Source organism: Vidua chalybeata, chromosome 3 (assembly GCF_026979565.1).
Source record: "Vidua chalybeata isolate OUT-0048 chromosome 3, bVidCha1 merged haplotype, whole genome shotgun sequence".
NCBI lineage: Eukaryota > Metazoa > Chordata > Aves > Passeriformes > Viduidae > Vidua > Vidua chalybeata.
In genome coordinates this window covers 90,105,511-90,124,674 of record NC_071532.1, presented here as the reverse complement: position 1 = coordinate 90,124,674, position 19,164 = coordinate 90,105,511, and the positions used below count along the sequence as shown (strand labels likewise).

Below are 19,164 nucleotides of genomic sequence, written 5' to 3'. Positions count from 1 at the left end.
CGTAGCGGCCCGCGCGGGAGGCGGCGCTCTGACCTGGCGGGTTCGCCCGGGCCGTGTCCCGCCGCTCCCGCCGCCGGCCCTGCTCGCCGGGAAGATGGCTGCCGTCCGCAGGGCCCGCAGGGACTCCCGCTGCGTGGTGCGCTTCTCCGACCGAGAACTCTGCTAAGTGCCCCTCGCGGGCAGGGAAGACACACGGACCAAGCGGGGGAGCAGAGCCCCCGGGACGGGACAGCGCCGCCCGAGCGTCGGCAGCATGGTGAGCGGGCCCGGGCGGCGGGGGCTCGGCTGCCGTGCAGGGACGGCCGGGCGGGACCGGGACAAGGGGGAGTGTGCGTGGGAGCGGCCCCCTGGCCGAACTGCTGGCACGCAGCCCTGCCCGCCCCCGGACACCGGGCGATGCTTGTGGGAAACGCGCGGTGATCCCGCCCCACCGCGGCTTGACACGGCCGCCTCCCGCAGAGGATTTAGATGAGTGGGGCTGCCTGGTTCTGGAGCGATCTAGCCCTCTGTAGGAACGCGTGAACAAAATCCCTGTGTCATTACAGGGGAGCGTGCCCTTCCTTTCCTTTTCTTCCCTCAAAAATGTGGTGGCATAAAGTCACTCAGTAATTCAAAGGACTCCGTGGGCCAGGGACTCGAGTTGAATTTGTCATTTAACATATCAGAAATACTCCTTGGTTCGGCATTGCTTTATTGACTGCGCCTCAATATGGATTCAAGTATCCATGATGAAAACTGGATCATTCAAACTGGATCATTTATATCACACAGGAGCTGTTAAAATGTCTCATCACGGCTATAAAAACTCTTATTTTTGAACACAGTGTTGTTTCTACCACATTTACAGAAAAATAGGGTGGCTTTCTCATTTTTTTATAAAACCAAGAGGAATGTTAGCTGGCAGTCACTGTTTCGCTTTGCCTTGCTTGCTCCTCCCTGAGTTCTGTACGGTTCACACATAACACAGCCCTGTTCAACTGGTGACACTCAGCTTCAAACTGTTTCTGATCTTGGCTTTATTTTGCTGAAACAGGGATCAGAACTATTAGAGGACCTGATGTTACAGACAGTTTAGTGAGTGGTTAATGTACTCTGAGGAAATCAGCATGCAGTTCTTGATTGCAAAACAAAACTGAACTGTGCAAATAAACTAGTTCTGCATTTCGCAAATGGTTTCTAAAGCTTTGCAAGCAAATCAGAATTGAATCTACTCAGCTGACTTCATTTTTAATGAGTTGCCACCTAAATCAGATATTTACTTTTGACATGTTACCTTTTGGTGGCTTGACAGACTACTACTTTCCTCATGGAAAATTAATCAAGCCAATCAGGCAGTACACAGTAGGATGTCTTTCTTTCAGTCAGGATGAAGTCACCGTTCCATGTGACAGCTGACTTGTATCGGGAAAGGCCAGCAGCAAGCACAACGATGAACAATCTAGATTTATCCCCTAAGTAGTAGTTAGAGCACAGTGTTCTGTGAATTTTAGAAACTATAAGTACAACACAAGTATTCTCAGAGTGGGGGCAAGGAGCCAGTTTTTACACGTTGTGAAGTGCTTTAGGTGTGATCTCATGAGCTGTCTGCTGGTGAAGGTCCTTGCTTCACAGTGCCTGTGTTTACTCACGTAATTAAATATGAAATATAAAGTTTTTGAATGAGGTAAACTTCATACAGCTTCCTACCCTTCTGAGTAGTTTCAGTGCTTAAATCAGTTTGTTTACAGACTTCAGGAGTTAAAGGTTTTAATGGGTGTGGCTTTATGCACAAGAAGATAGTGTGTTGATTTAGTTCAGAAATTGCTAATTTCTGCATTTTGCAGATAAAACCAGGCTTATTCTGCCCAGACTGGAGAGCTGCCTGGACATAATTCAGCTGCAAACCAGAAGACTTGTGCTCTGCACAGACGAAATTAGGCCTTATTTCTGTCAGCCCAGAGCCATAATAATGCACTTACAGACACCCATTTCAGGGCTAGCTCATTTCTAGGCTGGCTCTGCTTGGCCAACAAAATATTCCTGGATGCTAGTAATGTGGTAGGACTGTCACAACTCATAGGGTATTAACTGCCTGCAATTAAATTCTGGAATCAAAGCCCATGCAATTTCCAAGTTATTTACTCCTTGCTGAGATTTAATGCCACTAGTGTTTTATAGTGTTCTGGCTCACCTGTTTCCTCTAATGGGAAATTAAAAATGTACAAAAATTAAAAATGAGAATGTAGAAGTAGATGCAATATCTGTTTATCTTCAGCCAACCAACCATGTCTATCAATTGTAAATGATAAATTATCTGAAACATCAGGGAAAACACTTTGACAGATTACAAACCAGTATGTTTATGGTCGTTGGGAAGTCTAAAGACGTGCTAACTCCAGGGAGGTGCTTGTCACCAAGACAGAGGGATTAAAGGTTGCCTTCCCATCACGTTTGCTAGTATTCTGTGGTTTGATCAGAACTTCCAGGTGCTCTAAAAATGGTATAAATTTTCTGAGTACAAGAATGCTTTGATTTCTGCACTTTGACTGTGCAGCAGGTAGGGATTTCTTTTTGAGAGCTTGGTAGAATCTCTCTGACAGAATGTCACTTCAAGTCTCTGAGTACTGAGTACAATAGGAAGGAGTGGAAAATAAAACTTTTTTAGTAGTCGTGATAATCTTAATGTCAGGTTTGCCTGCTTGTAATCTCACTTTGCATTATCTACTTGCAGAACTACAGATGTGAATTTCAGTGCAGAACGGTAGAAAAACTGGTTTGCTTCAGCTGCAGGAAAAACCTTAAACAAATGTCTTAGTTAAGATTTTGAGGTGTTTTTATTTTGGGGTGTTTTTTCCCCCTTACCGGCATCTTGCTGTTGTCATTGTAGTGGCTTGTCACTAATACTCAGAATTAGTTTTCCTTTGTTTTAGTGTAGACTCCATAAATCTCAGTATATTTCACTATGATAATTAATTTACGTATTTTTAAGTTTTCCTCTTAAACTAGCCAGCTTAACTTCCTATGTAGAGCCATGTTAGGTTTAGTCAAAGGTCTTATTTCAGGTTTTGTTTAACCTGTCTCACAGCTGTATTGTAAATAAAATCAACTGTCAAGCTCTCATGCTAGCATTTTATTTTCCAGTACTATTTCTTGTTTAGTTTCACATGTATATGTAAAGTATCTCTTGTTATTCAAAGCACTTTTGTGCTCTTGCAAATATTGAACAAATCAAAACTACTGGTTATCTTTACAATGAGAAGATGGTGATTAAATTTTAATTTGTTGGACAAAGCGTATTTTTGTTTAATACTGAAACTTTTGCTCTGTGCTTTGACATAGACACAGTATACTTAGTCAGCTATGCTAGTGTACTGCAGCATGGAAGCCTTCAAGTGATATACAACTAATCTGTTGCAGTAATGTGTCTAAAATGCAAATCTTCATTGAGTTAATACGGAAGTACAACTGATCTCATTAGTTTTAAAATTAATTTTTATCATCAAAAGGGAAGTATGCTTAATTTTTTTTGAATTTGTGTCCATGACAATTGTTCTTTGTGAATGGGCTGTAGGGACTTATGTAGACCCTATAATCACGTTTGACTGCTCTCTACTAGGCAGAAGCTGAAGAAGATTGTCACGCTGATTTGGGAAGAACTGATGACAGTGAAAGATCTAGCGAAGCAAATCTTCAGGTATGTCTCTCATGCTAGTGAGTTTTTACAAACATAGTACTGCTGTGATTTAAACTGCATCGCTTATTCTCATTTATTTACCACGTATTTGTTGATCTGACAAATGCTTAATCTGCCTGCCCCTCCAAAAATGAGATTTTGCATTGTGTTCCAAGTGTCAAATTCAGTCTTCAGCTATCTGTGTAGATGAAAAGAAAGCTTGTGACAGATCTGGAATTTCTTTGAAGAACTGTAGAACTTGGACAGCAGTTTCTGTGATCAAATTCCAGTTTAAGTTGTCACTTTCTACTGGACCAGAAAGCTGATAAAAGGAGTGTAATAGAAAAGTGTATTCTCCTACAAGACTGGATTTCTGTGTAGTTGCTCCCCAGAAGTTGCGATGATTGCAAGAGATGTGTTAAGTGTAACTTCAAAGATGCTGAAAAAAAAGGCATGGCAGGAATTGTAACTTGTATTATTTCACAGAACATAGTCCATACTTTTTAACAGAGAAAGGAGTAAGGTCTTATTTGTGTATTACATAAATGACCATCTTGAATGTTAGTTAACTTAGAATGCTTGTGTACAAAAACCTAGATTTTCTAAATTTTAGTTTTAAGAGCTAATTGACTTACTGCTTATGATAAGTCTACATAAACAAGAACAAACACAATCATGTCATGCACTTTTCTATGGAATCTTAGGTCGTAATCATAGTACTAACAACCACTTCTTGAAACATCAGTTTTTCTTCTGAGGTGAACAGTCCAGAAAAAAAAGCACTTTTGTTATTGAATGAGACTGAACAAGTACTTGTGCACTTTTTTGTTTTAATTTACTATAAAACAATTGCTAACTCTCTGTGCTGAAATTCACTGAAGGCCTCTAAGACTTGGAAATGTAAAGCATAGTTTTGAAATTCTTTTTTGTGTTTGTACTTTATAATTTCTCCTCAGAAGATACACTGTCTGAATATCTCTTACTAAGTAGAATTAATCATGTTTTTTAGGCAGAGCTTCAGATGTTCAGAGCTCAGTGGATGTTTGAGCTTGCCCCAGGTGTGAGTTCTAGTGGGTTGGAACCTCTGCCATGCAGAGCATCATCAAGAGAGCCTGGACTAAAGTCTGTTGATGCCAGGGGAAAACAGGAGATAGCAAAAGAGGAAAAGGTATGGAAAACGATGCATAATTTTGAGGTTTTATTTATCTGTATTACTGTTCCACTGTAACTTTTCTGAAAGCTAATGCTGAATTAAATCTGGAGAAACAGCAGAGGTTATTATCTTGTTATCTCCATACTAATGTCTACATAATCCTAAACTGATTTTTCTAGTCTTTATGTTTGCCTTGGTGTCATCTTCACAATCTGCTTTCTGAAAGACTATGTAAGGTGCAAGCAGCAGGAGTACAGCTAGTTTCTTGACTAGGAATTTCAGTTATGTCTTGTAGCACATGGATATATCTTCTCCATTTAGGGACTTATTTTGTTATCTCTGTCCTAGGCTCAATAGATAAGATGAAAAATAATTCTAAGTCAAGTGACGTTGCACTTGTATTTATAAGGAATTAAAGAAATGCTCTGTATAATTTATTGTTCAGGCAAAAGAACTTTTCCTGAAGGCAGTGGAAGAAGAACGAAATGGGGCCCTTTATGAAGGTAATATGGAAGTCTACAATGAACACCCTTATTGTAGAGAAATGTAACACCTGTGATTTATGGGCAAATCTGCATGGTGCCAGTGAACGTAAACTACAGGCTAACAGTGGTTTGAGAGCTCTATCATTCAGATAAGCAAACAAACACGCTATAGAAGGAACCATCATATCACAGTTATAAGGTTGAGGTAAAGCAAAAATGACATCAAGGAAGGAATTTCTAGCTTTCAGGCAAAATAACAGTATCTTAGAATGCCTCTTTATGTGACTTCTGCAAGTTGAAATTAGCATAATAATTAATCCATGCAATAAACTGTTTCCTGTGCTCACAGTTCTCATAATTCCGCTATGAACAAAACTACTATGAACTAAAGTACTGCTTTAATGCTTAGTTGTTTGGTTGTGGGGTTTTTTTTTTGTGCTTTTTTTGGTTTTTTTTTTTTTTTTTGGAGAGGGCTCTTTGGGTGTTTTTTTTTTTTTTTTGATTAACACAGCATGCTAAAATAGCTTTTTCAAGAATTCCTGCAGTAAACATTCAGATCTGGTAGTTTTTGAGGTTTGTCATAAAATATTTAAGACACTTAGCTTGCTTACCAGCACTCTTGCTATCAGCACTAGTAACAATGGAAGTTCAAAGGTTTTTTTCATATATTTAGTTTTCAGAGTCTAGAGAGTAAGAAGTCTATCCTAACTTCCAAGTCCTGTAGGTCAGTAGTAGAGATACCAATTTTCTGTTTCTTTCATGTGAGAAAGAAAATGAAGCAGAATGTATGTGCCATTCTGCTCATCCACCAGAGGTTTGGCCACCGTCTTCAAAGTGCAGGTGCAAAATAAGTTAAGATACAGAAATCTGAGAGAACTCTGGAAGCTCCTGAGCTCAGCCACCTGCTGAATACAAAATTTCCACTTCACCACAGGAATTTTCCTTCATTTTCAAGGGATTTCTGGTTGTTGTTTCATATCTCATATTCACTGAGAGAAATATGAGTCCCCTGTAGTTAATAAAATCAGTTGTCTCAGTTTCTAATTTGTTATGCGTTTCTACAGGGCAAAATTACTTTAGGCTAAGATATGGTGGGTGTTTGGTAAAGGATTAAATGCACAGTAAAAAAATATGTCAGCACTGAAAATCTGGTACATATTTAGGAAATCATGTAGTCAATTGTGAAGGTTCTTTCTGAATAAACTAGGAAAAAAAGGTGAGGAAAGCAGTCTATTTAAACATTGTGTATATGAAATGAAAGCTGTGGCTTCATCTGCTTCAGTGCACTCCTTGTATGTCAAACATAGCAGGAAAGAAATGCTGGTATCTTAACAGTTCCATTCACAAAAGTGTTTCAGACATCTGGATTGCATGAATGTGAATTGATCTTTCTCAATTGAATTTGATTTGAGACTTAGAGAAACTAAACTGAACTATTTCTACACATAGATCTATATGATACCTTAGAGGCACGGTCCTATGCCAGACACAGATATATTACTGAGCACATGTTGGGACATCTGTTTTCAGACCACACTTTTATTTGCTGACCTGGCCCAGGTCACCAGAATCCAAGCCTGCTTCTGAAATCTGCTGATACTTGATGTTTGTGAGACAGTTATGTGCTGCAGCTTGTTCTTGCTTAAGTACAGTAGAGGCCTTGTCTGCAAAATTAAATGCTAAAGTTGAGACTGATCTCTATTTAGCTGGCTGCTGGTATTTCCAGTCCTCAACAGGCAAAGGATACTATTTGTCAGTCACTGCCCCTGACATGAACTCAAGGAAACAGGAACATATACTAGCTCCAAACTCGAGTTTCTCAGACTCATCAGACAAATTCTGAGCTCCGCACTCACTGATGTTTTATTTGAGTTTTTGTTTTAAGAGTCCAAACTGAAGAAGAATTGCCCTTGGATCTTGGTATCACAATGTAGGAATACGAAGAAACATATACATGCACACTTGATTTTACTACTGTTATTAAAATAGATTGAATGTGCATACATTGAATTAATTAAATTAAGAAGGATTCACAGAGCTGACTCAGAAGAAGGACATTCTTCAGCTTAATAACTGTTTGTTGCCACAGTGATCTTCCTGAACCTCTTTCTCTACTCAGTGTTTGTAGGATCTTTGTAGTGCTAAAGGCAGAGTATTTTCTCTGTGTGTGAGAAAACTGCAAAACCCAAGCTGTCAGATGTTTCTTCATGTCCCATAGTTTTGTGACAAGGCTGCTTTCCTTACTCTTGGTGTGTTGAGTGGCTTGCATCTGTGCCTTCTTTAGTTCCCAGGGGTTTCCATAGGGAAATTGATACATTTCGCATCTATTTAATTTTAAAATTGCAACTATATTTTATTCATCATTCTCACCTTTATAGTGTTGTATATGTCTGAAAGCCTCTCTGTGCTATACCAGGGACTTAAGGTACCTGCATAATTTTTCTCTTTCATTTAACTTATGGCTAGTTATGGATATACTGTCTAAAATCTTTACAGCTTGTTGGAAAATCTTTGTAAGTGCCAGGCACTAAACAACATCAGGAGTTCATAATGTTTTAATGTAAAATTTTCTACACTGTAGTTGAATTTGTGGTAATTAAGGTAAATCTGTAAAGGCTGAAACACATCTGAGATAACTCTTTATTCTGAAAAAGGTACATGAGGTTTTTAGTTTTGAAAACAGGTACTTAATGTTCCTCTCTTCTGTATTGAATTTAAACCTAACAGTTTAGACTAAACAAGCTTTCCTAGGCAAAGGCATTTTCCACCTTTTTAGTGCTTTTAGCAGAACCCATCTCTCTGAAAACAGTCTTTGCTTTGATAAGCTAGTATGGACATCAGATATGTTTGAACATCAAACCTTTATTTTCAGCCATCAAGTTTTATCGTCTAGCCATGCAGCTTGTACCTGATATAGAGTTTAAGATCACCTATACACGGTCCCCAGATGGTGATGCAGTTGGAAAGAGGTGGTAAGTATTAAATTTTACTAATTAAGTGCATAGGAATACTGAAACATGACATTTTGTTTCTGAAGGATATCAACATTCTGCTGTAATATGCACTTGTAAGTCTCCTAGTATCTGGAAAACTTACCTATTCTCACTTGAGTAGACTCTGTTTTTGAAGACAGTAACAGGCTTGTTTGGAGCTGGCTAATTTCAGGGGAAGGATTACAAATAGCTACGCTGTTGCTTAATAAAAAAAAGCATCAGTTACTATTTTGGTTTTTGATTTTCCAATTTAGGATCATATACAAAGTTGTAGATGGCAAAATGATTAATTAGTTAAAGCTTCATACTAATAAAATAAGCATCTTAATTAAGCAAAGGAATAATCTGTTCTTGTGCTAACACAGCCAAATGAGAGCATTTTCAGTAGAGCAATACATTCAGAAGCTCAGAGACTGCATTCTGAGTGGTCTAGTCTTTCATCATTACACACATCAGAGTACCCCTAACCTCAGGACAAGGGGTGTGCAGTGGCTTAGGGCTGCCGTCAGTCACTGAGCCCAAGACTTGAGTTTAAGGAGGGCCAAAACTTCTGTTCCAGTCCCTGCAGCTTAACGTGGACAAGCTTATGGAACAGCTTCCCAAATTCTTGCTAACTCATAGTAGTGTTGGTGCTCCTGATAACTGCATCAAAAAATCAAGAGTTTTAACATGGAGAATGAAATAGGAAAACGCAACTGTGTCCCTGTGGTAGTATTAGCTCAGTCTTGTTGCCCCAGGACAGTACAGCTCCAATGCAGCTGTTGACTTAATATAAAAGAGTGCAAGATGAGCTGAGTGCTTTATTTCCATCCATTGGTGTCATATCTGAATGTGTTGCTGGCATGAATTCTTTGCGGTGCATTTGTGCACTAGGAAAACTACTGGATCATGCACTATAGTAATTAATGTAAAAACCTTGTTTTTTATAGGATTCTTTTCTTTAGCATCATTTTCTCTACTCCATTAAGACTCTCTGACCTGAAGCAGGAGTGGTCCTTCTGGAGGGTGGGAAGGCTCTGCAGAGAGATCTGGACATGCTGGATCAATGAGCCAAAGCCAATTGTGTGAATTTCAACAAGGCCAAGTACTGGGTCCTGTGCTTGGGTCACAACAACCCCATGCGAGCTACAAGCTGGGAGCAGAGTGGCTGGAAAGCTGCCTGTTGGAAAAGGACCGTGGGGTCCTGGTTGATAGTTGGCTGAACATGAGCCAGTGTGTGCCTAGGTGGCCGGGAAGGCCAGTGGCATCCTGGCCTGTATCAGCAATAGTGTGACCAGCAGGACCAGGACAGTGATTGACCCCTGTACTCTGCACTGCTGAGGCCACACCTCCAGTGCTGGGTCCAGTTCTGGGCCCCTCACTATGAGAAAGAAGTTGAGAGGCTGGAGTGAGTCCAGGGAAGGGCAGTGGAGCTGGGGAAGGTCTGGAGCACAAGTCCTGTGAGGAGCAGCTGAGGGAGCTTGGGGGTGTTTAGCCTGGAGAAAAGGAGGCTCAGGGGAGATCTTACTGTTCACTACAACCACCTGAAAGGAGTTTGTATTGAGGGAGGTGTTGGTCTCTCCTCCCAAATAACAAGCAACAGGACAAGAAGAAATGGCCTCAGGGTGTGCTTTGGAGTGAATATTAGGAAAAAGTCTTCACAGAAAGGGTTGTCAAGCACTTGAACAGGGTGCCCAGGGAAGGGGTTGAGTCACCATGCCTGGAGGTATTTAAAAGATGTGTATGTGTCAGTTAGAGACATACATGGTTTAATGCCAGGTGAATAGTTGGGCTTGGTGATCTTAAAGGTCTTTTCCAACCTAAATGATTCTGCAATTCTGTGGATATTTATTTGGTTTTTTTAATGTTGCAGTATTGTTCCCAGCACTTCATGGCAGTGAGGGGGAAAATAACCAGTAGTCTCAATTGTTACTCTACTGTTTAAAAGCAGTATTTGTAGACATGTTCCCAGATTGGGAAAAGTTACTAGTTTGTGCTTTCTGAATTACTGTTGTAGGTGTTTCATACAGTCTTGATGAGAAAAAACAAATTACACAATTAGATTTGAAAAAACAATTTAGTGTGGCCTGTAGGTACTGGGACTGACCATCATACTCATCAAAATAAAGGAAGGTATGTTCAGTGCAACGTCTTACTGTAGTCTTAGTTAGGACAGGCCCAAAGATAATTGTCTTCTCTGTGATACTTCAAAACTCATTGGTTGGTCTACTAGTTGCTTGCTTACATTCTCAGCTCATTCTATTAACTTGTTTAGAGTAGAATTGAACAGTATTAAAAAGTGACTGTAAGATTTCTCAATTAGCCTGTATACCAAGTCATGGAAGAAAAAGTGGTTTGTGATGTGCTCGGTGAGTTTTGTGTCCTTTCTGGTTATTTGGGGCAAGCAAGCAGGCAGCTATTAAAATAACATATTATGGTATATAACCTTAGATTTCTTTTATTAATGTGGTAATGTTCTTTTATCACTTAGTAATCCTTCAAATTTACTGATGAATAGCAAGCTTGTTGCTTCTTGTTCTGGCTCCTGAAATTTATTATTTCTGCCTATTTACAAAATAGGTACAAAAATAGATTTCCTTCATTACTGTTGAATAGACCCACCAAGGATCACTCTTTAGTGAATAACACAAGCATGAAAAATAATCCTTAACTGTTTCCAATATCTTACATAATGAGAAGGATTACAAAATACAACTTTCATTAACAACTTTATTTCCTGCATATGCCATATCTTAGACAAAGTAAAAGACGAGATTTTTCTTTTCATGAGGTCAAGAAATTTGTCAGTAACTTAAATAAAAAACTCTAATACAAAATAAAAAACTGGGATGGGAGTTTAATGAAAAAGCCCCAGTTGTTACTTCAGCAATGTCTTAATGACCTTGATCATATTTCAGTAGTTGTTTTATTGTATGATGAAATGCGATTGCTTTAAAAATGTACAGGAAACAACTCTGTTGAATGGGAGTATGCCAGTGGATGATGCCAAGATGAGGACATCTGTTGGTTTTGTCCAATATTACAGTGTTGGCATTGCCCCTTTTCTAGTGTTGAGGATAGCAAAGAGGATGACAAAATGGCAGATCTCCTGACAGATTTCCAGCAGCAGTTAACTCTTCAGGAGTCTTCAGTCAAACTTTGTCAGCCTGAAGTTTATGTCAGCCAGACGCACATCTCAGGTAAGAGTTAAGATAAGCTGTAAGAGTTGAGAGGCAGAATTTAGAATATAGATGTTTCACTTCATTCAAACAAAACATTTGTCTCCTTCATTCAAAAGCCACCTTTGGAGAAATGCATACATTCTCTCTTTACTTATTTATGTAGTTAGATACAAAGGAGAAAAAAATTATCAACTAGGTAAACAAATCTTGTTCTCATACAAGATCTTGTCTTTATCACACAAGATTTTTCCATGTAGTATTTCTGAGTAGAATTTTCAGGATCAGAGGCATACTTAAAAGCAGCAGCTTATAGGAATGGACTTGCTGAAATAAGTGTATTCCAGTTTTCCTTCCAGTTCTTTTGGTTTGGTTTGCAAATACAATTATTACTACAATACTTAACGGTGAGTAACAGACAATTGCTTTGTAGACAATGCATCTTTATATTTCTTGATTTTATCTGATTCTGTATGAGATTTTTGCAACAAGTGTGTTTTCAGAGTCAGACAAACTATATAACAAAGCTAGAAAGTCTTTTGAAGGTTAATGACTTTCAGTGCTTAGGTTCTAGGACAGTTATCCTGAGACTTCCGTATGAGATTTAAATTGTAGAATGTGTATATGAGCTATGATCTCTCTTAAGAACAGATGCCTTTGTTTTGCATCCTAAATTATCCATTGCACTTTGAAATCTTGGCCTGATCTCCTTTGTTCTGGTCAAGGAAAGAAAATAAAGCAAGTGAAGCAAATCAAAACATAAAGAAAACAATGTTTTAAACATTTTTTTAAATAATTGGTGTATTGTAGGCTTGAGAAAATGTATTTTCTTTTTTTACCAATAAAGACAAGATGTTGCAGACATTACTCTAAAATGATCTCAGGAGATGTGTCCTTTGAGCAGCAGTGTTGGTCTTTTTTACTGACTTTTTTATAGTATAAAGAAAACTTCTAAAAAATAACATTGGCTTCAGAAGTTGGTAAGCTAAAAAGGTTCAAAAAGATCCTTTATGGACATTACATCTAATCTATAGTGACCTTTTAAGTTAATTTTTTTTGTTCTCTCTCTACAATGTAAGAAGTAGGATTTTTTAATTGAAAGTCAAAAGCCAAACCCAAAATTATAAATAAGCTGTTGATTTACAGGTTGCATCTAACAAGGATTTCTTTTCTCTTTTTAGCATTGCCTATGGAAGTACTAATGTACATTTTCCGATGGGTGGTTTCAAGTGACTTGGATCTAAGATCATTGGAGCAATTGTCTCTTGTTTGTCGAGGATTTTACATTTGTGCCAGGTATTGTAGATAATTTATCTAGAGTGAAACTTGCACTAGTATGTCCTGCTTTTCCTTCCCATGTACATTTTCATGTTAGGCTTCTCACAGTGCTGATCAGTTTCTGAATACACTACTAAATGGTATGTGAGATAGATGACTTTACTGTAATAAAAATCCAGCAGAAAGTATTACTTGCTCTACCTTGTTTGCAAATTAGTGTTTCAGGTCTCCAAAATATGGTCTGTTGACATGCTCATATAGCCACACAAAGAAGTCCCAGGGTGCTGCAGTGTTGTGGTTCTGTACTTGGATGAAAATGACACTCTGTTCTTCAGTTTCACTGGGAAGAGGAAAAGGCTTTCAAACACTCCAGGATTAAGTAAATTAGTCAAGGGTTTTAAATTATGAGCTATTTTTGTTAAAGAACATTTCTTTTAGTCGCAACCAAACTAGGTAAGAGAGTGTTACTCTGATATATAAAAGCTAAACAGGGTTTGTAGGGAAGTTATGGGGTTTGCTTTTTTCTTGTTTTCACTAGAGATCCTGAAATCTGGCATCAAGTCTGTTTGAAAATATGGGGCAGGAGCTGCAATAAACTTGTTCCATATGCGTCTTGGAGGGACATGTTTTTGGAAAGGCCTCGCGTTCGATTTGATGGTAAGCTGTACTTTTGGAAATAGTTGTAACTGTGACAACAGAAACAGTCAGGTGGGTTTGATGTTTGTGATGTTGTTAGACCTAATTTGAATTTGTTTGTGCATTTCAGTTTGTAGAATATCTGCAAAGGAAGGGAAAGGTGCAAGGGATGAAAATAAAAACTTCCATGTATTTAAGTAACAAAACTATGCTCAAAAGTTTTAGATTATTGGCTTTTTAATCATAAATATTTTATGTTCTTAGTTTTTGTTCATGTATCTTCCTTTTCTGTAGGTGTATATGTCAGCAAGACAAAATACATACGTCAAGGAGAACAGTCTCTTGATGGTTTCTATAGAGCATGGCACCAAGTGGAATATTACAGGTAGAGCTGTAGTACAATGAGTGAGTGAAATGTTTCTCTCTCTTAAGTTCTTTAAATCCACCCCTGGCTATTGCAGACAATAATCATTCTGTAAAACTGAATGGGACTGCTACAGTGTGTAAAGCAATGTGTATTTTTTGAGAGTAGGTTTTAGAAATAGAATCCAATAATAGATCTAGTAATAGAATTCTATGATAATGAGAAATGAGCTTAGAAACATGTTTCATCCTCACTTAAACCATGTCACGTGGCAAAAGCTTGAAGGCTTATAACAATTAATACTTACCTACAGATTTCTTTCCCTAAACAACTTTTGCTTTACATGTCCGATACAACACATGACACAATTCAGCAAAGAGAATACTGTGATTATACAAGATCAGTCATTGAGCGTATGTGTAATCAGTTGTAAAAATCAAGAGGCTGGGCTTTCTTATCTTGCTGTAAATGCCTTGCCATTTGTTTCCTCAACCTGATTTTTTGCTGTTGTTCATCTTGCTGCTCCCAGCATTTATTGTTTTATTCTGCTGTCTCTTCTGAGGCATAGAAACCATTGAACCTGATGGCTATTGCTGTAGTCTCAAACATTAGCACAGTACTTGAGTACTGTAAAAATCAATCAGGTTCCAGAACCTGAAAAAGTCATGACATTAATAATTCTGTACTGATACTGTAATTGAGATTTTGTTGCACTGGTCTCAATGGATAGAAATGGAGAAACTTGAGGTCAGTTTTGATCCCAGAGTAGCTACCTTGCTTTGGTAGAGGTGACAAAACTTCATAACTCTTCATAACTCCCTCTTTCACTATTCATAACTCTTTTTTAATTTCTGATCTCTTTTTTCTCTGTTATGTGTGAAGAAATGTCTTTTTTCAAATGCTATTACGAATTAAGTTCTAAATCCTTCTAGGTAACATCCTGTGATTTTAAAAGCAAACAGGAAAAGGATATATTTTCTAGGTTTGCATTGTGTAATTATGTTTTTGCAGGTATTTGAGATTCTTTCCAGATGGTCAAGTTATGATGCTAACAACTCCTGAAGATCCTCAATCTATAGTTCCTCGCTTACGGACTAAAAACACAAGGTTATTGAAATAAAGTATTTGGCTCTGCAGTTTTCATTTTGCTTTTACCTAGCAATTTCTATTTACTTTTGTCTCAGATCTATATCCTCTCTTAGCAAAACAATGTTATTTATATTGTGTTATAGATGTTTATAATTCTTTCATAAGAACTACAAAAAAATTTGATCTGTATGCAAAGATACCTTTCATTTTAGGGTCCTGATATTATAATTAGATTTCCTTTGTGGGTTATGTGATTGGAAATTTTTAAGGCAAGTAGATGGAACAATCCTTTTAAAGATACTATTTTGTTACTGCCTGCCTTCTCACACTTCCTCAACTGAAGGAAAGTGAAGATTTCAGTGGGATATGTTGCAATTAAAACTTGATGTTTAGACGTAAAAACATAGAAAATCGTTTGCAACTTCAAAACAGGTTTGAGCTGTTCACAAGAAATCTGTAAATATTTAGCAGTAGGCTAGGTAGAACCAGCTACTTATGTTTACTGTCCTGTTTGGGAAAATTAGAAGCAAGTTTCCAAAATGTTTTCACCATTTAATATCATTGATTAGGCTTTACTGAATGGAAATAAGAAATAGTTTGTATCATTATGCTATGTAGTTAGTCTTTGTTTCATTGCTGATGCTTGTATTAAAAGAACATCACACTTTTGAGACACAGAATATTTTTATGTCCTTGACAATATCCTCCTTTTTAACTTCCCAGAACGGATGCAATCTTGCTTGGCCATTATCGCCTTTCCCAGGAAACAGACAATCAAACCAAAGTATTTGCTGTAATAATGAAGAAAAAGGAAGAGGTAGGTAGAAAAATAGAATAGAGGAGAAATAGATTAATAAGATTTTACTCAGACTGAGTGTTTTAAGGGACCCAAAGATTTGCCTTACATCAAAAGATTAAAAAATTAATTTAATTTTTAAATGGTTTAAAAATAAAATATAAATAAATAAGCATGGTGATGCCACTTACATTTGTCCCCACATCTGTAATAATTTATTAAGGCAAATAAATACCTGGTTCAAATTTAAACAATTGTTCTCCCCCTTAGGCTTAACTTCCATTTATGGTACTATTAGGTGTCAACATTGTTAATGGGAAAGAAGGATGAGTCTCATTTTCTGAGAACAGATTTGACTGTGTGCAGTTATGTTCCACAACATTTAGTAAAACTAGATAAGCAGTATTTGTTAAATGAACTCTGAGTGATTCGATCAGCTTACTTACAAATTCTTCTGATTACCAAAGTGCTAGTCAAGAGAAACTTGTGAAGAGTAAGAAGTGTTACAGTGACTATGCACAGTTGCGTGGTGTCCTGCATGCTTCTTTCGCTTTCTGTGAAAACTTCTTTCATCATTAACATATACAGTTATGTATTTTGAAGGAACAGTTGTACTTGTTTTTAAGTATTGAGAGTTTTACCAATCTGGTCTCACAGTTACTTAGGATAAATAGTTGCATAATGTGTTCTTTGTAGGTCATGAAACTTCTTATTTCTCTCTACAGAAACCAGTTGATTACCACAAATACAGGTATTTCCGCCGAGTTCCTGCTCAAGAAACAGATCACAGTTTCCATGTAGGACTACAGTTGTGCTCCAGTGGGCGCCAGAGGTTCAACAAACTTGTGTGGATACATCATTCTTGTCACATCACTTGCAGGTGAGTAAATGGAGAACAAGAGTAAAGATACTAAACTGTAGAATTAAAGGTGACGTTCATTTGTCAAGTACTAAGTACAGAAAATGCGAAGAGTCTGAAACTTATTTGGCTTTAACAAAATGTAATGAAAACAGTAACTGGTCCTGATTTGAAATACATAATGAACTTTTATGTAAAGAAATCCCAATATTTTAGTAACCTGTTTTAATGATAATAGGAAGTTTCCTAAGTAGTATAACCATAGTTTTTTAGCTTTTTAAAGGATTTATGCAGAGTGTTTGATTTCAGAACTGAATCAGGGTTGAATGACTTAATGTTGTGTTAGTGAAGGGGTGTGGAAAGTGTGTATTCATTAAGATATATATGTTTTCCACTGTGGATGTGCAGACTAAAGATGTTTGTACTTTCATGTGAGAACTCTAATGTTACTAACTATATAATTCAGCACTGCAGTATATGGGCATGTGACCAGCTATTCTGATCACTTACTAGGCAGAAGCCATGACCATTGTTTTTGCACCTGACACTTCAAATTACTGGCAAGTTGGCTTTCCAGATTTAATGTTGGCAGTTAGGGTAGATTTAGTCCTTGTCTTCCAGTGTTCTTAATATTCAGTATTTTTATAGGAACAAAGCTCAGCTATTGAGCTGTGAGAATATAAAATGCAGGAAATAAACTGTTTGTGGGTTGGGAGTATAGGTAACTTCCATTAACAGAAAAATTGCTTTTGTAAAAGCTAATAGCTAATGTTGTCATACCTAATTTATATTGCAGATATGCTTTTCAGCGTGAAGTTTCTGTACTGCTCAGGTCTTGGAGCTCATAATAAGAGTGGAAAGTGGTTTCTTAGGTATGAATGTAGAAGTGGATTCTGTATAGTGTGATTCAGCTAAAAGTCAAATGCTTTCAGAACAAGGCATTACAAAAGACACTTTATTCCAACTGTAGTTTGATGCACACACTGTACTATGGAACATGACTGCATGAGGGACTCAAACAGCAACTTGTGTCTAATTTAACTTTTACAATGCTCTTCACAGATCGACTGGTGAGACAGCTGTTACTACTTTCGACATTGACAAAATGTACACCCCTTTGTTCTTTGCACGAGTGAAGAGTTTTACTGCATATTCAGAAAAGCCGCTCTAAGAAACACCTTCTCCTCTCACAACTTTTGCATGAGTAAAAGGTTGTAGCTAATAAGCACTTAAGTTATAAATGTGTATATATTTGGAGCATTTTAAAATTCTGGGAAATTTCTTGAAGGCAGTATGTTCTATTTGATTGTGAATGGCTGGGATTTTGTTTTGAGATTTTATTTTGATTTTTGTTTTGAGAAGCTTATGAGTGTTAAACACCTTTTATCTGTGATAAGAATTTGATAACAAAGTTTTGTTTCGTTGTGTGGGGTTTTTTTTAAAAATATTTTTAAATCAGTTTGCTTAAAATGTGAATCTTCATCTGCCTAGACACCGATTCGTTCAAAAGGAATCAATAGGAAAATCTCACTGTCCATGGGACAGTGTGTATGGTCTCTGCTGAAGACTTGAAATGTGAAAAGGGAGAAAGTTGTCATCTGTTAAAGTCTGTGACTTAAAAGAACTTCAAATAAATGTTTTCTTTAAATTAAACTTGTTTGCCTTTAAGATCTGGCATTTTGTTGACATCAACCTTAAGGAAAAACTGTCAATGGCGAGCGAGCACGAAATATAAAATTTAACTGCAGAGGTACATCCCCACCAATGCAATGGTGTCAGTTGATCATCAGTGTAATTTGATCTTGGTAGAATTTCAGTGGAGCCTGCCTTCTCCATAGGATGTGCATGTAGGGGAGAGGGATACAGGCAGTGAGTTGTTCCCTTGTACTGTGGGGTGAGATTGCAGGTACTTGGCCCTGCTTTGGGGAGTGTCACAGTGCAGGGCTGAAATGGTGATATGTACTGCTTGTGCACTGGCCTGGTGTGAATACACAGGTAAGCAGGGCTCACTTGGACACGGTAGTAACGTGCTACAACCCATCATCTAACCTTGCCACACATGCTGTAAACCCTCTGAGCATTTGTTTTACTAAATAAATTTTGAAGCTGCTGTAGATGTTCAGGTGCTGTATACTGCTAATCATGAAGTGTTCCTTGAGGTCTGGTACAGGTACTGTACGCTGCTTCTCCTGCATATATCGCTTGGGGGTGTAGTGCAGACATTGTAATGCTGCTTGTTGTGTGTGTATCTTGGATCCTGGAAGAACTGAAGCTTTTTTGTGTAGTTTTTTTTAAGTCATTTTGCATAATTTACCTTTGACCATCTTGTTTCAAAATACTGACCTGGACTTGAGGACTAAAATGTGAAAGCTGTGGAAAGAACTATACTTGTTCTATAATTTATAAACTGTATCTTTGCAAAGAGCTACATGGTTAAAAATACATCAATAAATTATGATTTTGAACATGCAATCCCTTGCAATTTCTTATTTTCCCAAGAAATTCTTATTTTCATACAGTTAATGGTGATTAGTTATGAGCTACCATGCATAAACTACATGCCAGGCAAGATTGACAGGTGGAATTAACCTCTTAATGACTATTTATTACACTACTTACAGATTATCTGAGAAAAGTAGAGAAGTTTTCAGGTACATGAGTTCTCAGTAAGTATATGTATATCTGAAAGTTGATGATATTT

At 37.6% G+C, this 19,164-nt stretch overlaps 1 protein-coding gene across 2 annotated transcripts; it reads left to right on the top strand.

Annotated features, from left to right (window-relative positions):
- The first annotated feature begins 75 nt into the window (after nucleotides 1–75).
- On the top strand, nucleotides 76–18,935 carry FBXO9 (F-box protein 9). Of its 2 annotated transcripts, XM_053939698.1 has the most exons (14): nucleotides 76–256; nucleotides 3,596–3,673; nucleotides 4,662–4,820; nucleotides 5,251–5,308; nucleotides 8,163–8,262; nucleotides 11,332–11,462; nucleotides 12,623–12,737; nucleotides 13,258–13,376; nucleotides 13,650–13,740; nucleotides 14,731–14,826; nucleotides 15,532–15,625; nucleotides 16,330–16,484; nucleotides 17,260–17,335; nucleotides 17,526–17,611. In XM_053939698.1, exons 1-13 carry the CDS (start codon nucleotides 254–256, stop codon nucleotides 17,309–17,311), a joined length of 1,251 nt encoding a protein of 416 aa, XP_053795673.1. In that variant the 5' UTR covers nucleotides 76–253; the 3' UTR covers nucleotides 17,312–17,335; nucleotides 17,526–17,611. The 2 variants fall into 2 exon arrangements, with proteins under 2 accessions (XP_053795673.1, XP_053795672.1); XM_053939697.1 differs by lacking the exon at nucleotides 17,260–17,335 and having other exon boundaries at nucleotides 83–256; nucleotides 17,526–18,935.
- The last annotated feature ends 229 nt before the right edge of the window (nucleotides 18,936–19,164 follow it).

What these genes read in the sequence shown, in the direction of transcription:
- FBXO9 (XM_053939697.1), top strand. An exon ending in CTAGCGAAGCAAATCTTCAG is followed by an intron (nt 3,674 to 4,661) that starts GTATGTCTCTCA and finishes CATGTTTTTTAG; the next exon opens with GCAGAGCTTCAGATGTTCAG. An exon ending in TAATGAAGAAAAAGGAAGAG is followed by an intron (nt 15,626 to 16,329) that starts GTAGGTAGAAAA and finishes TTCTCTCTACAG; the next exon opens with AAACCAGTTGATTACCACAA.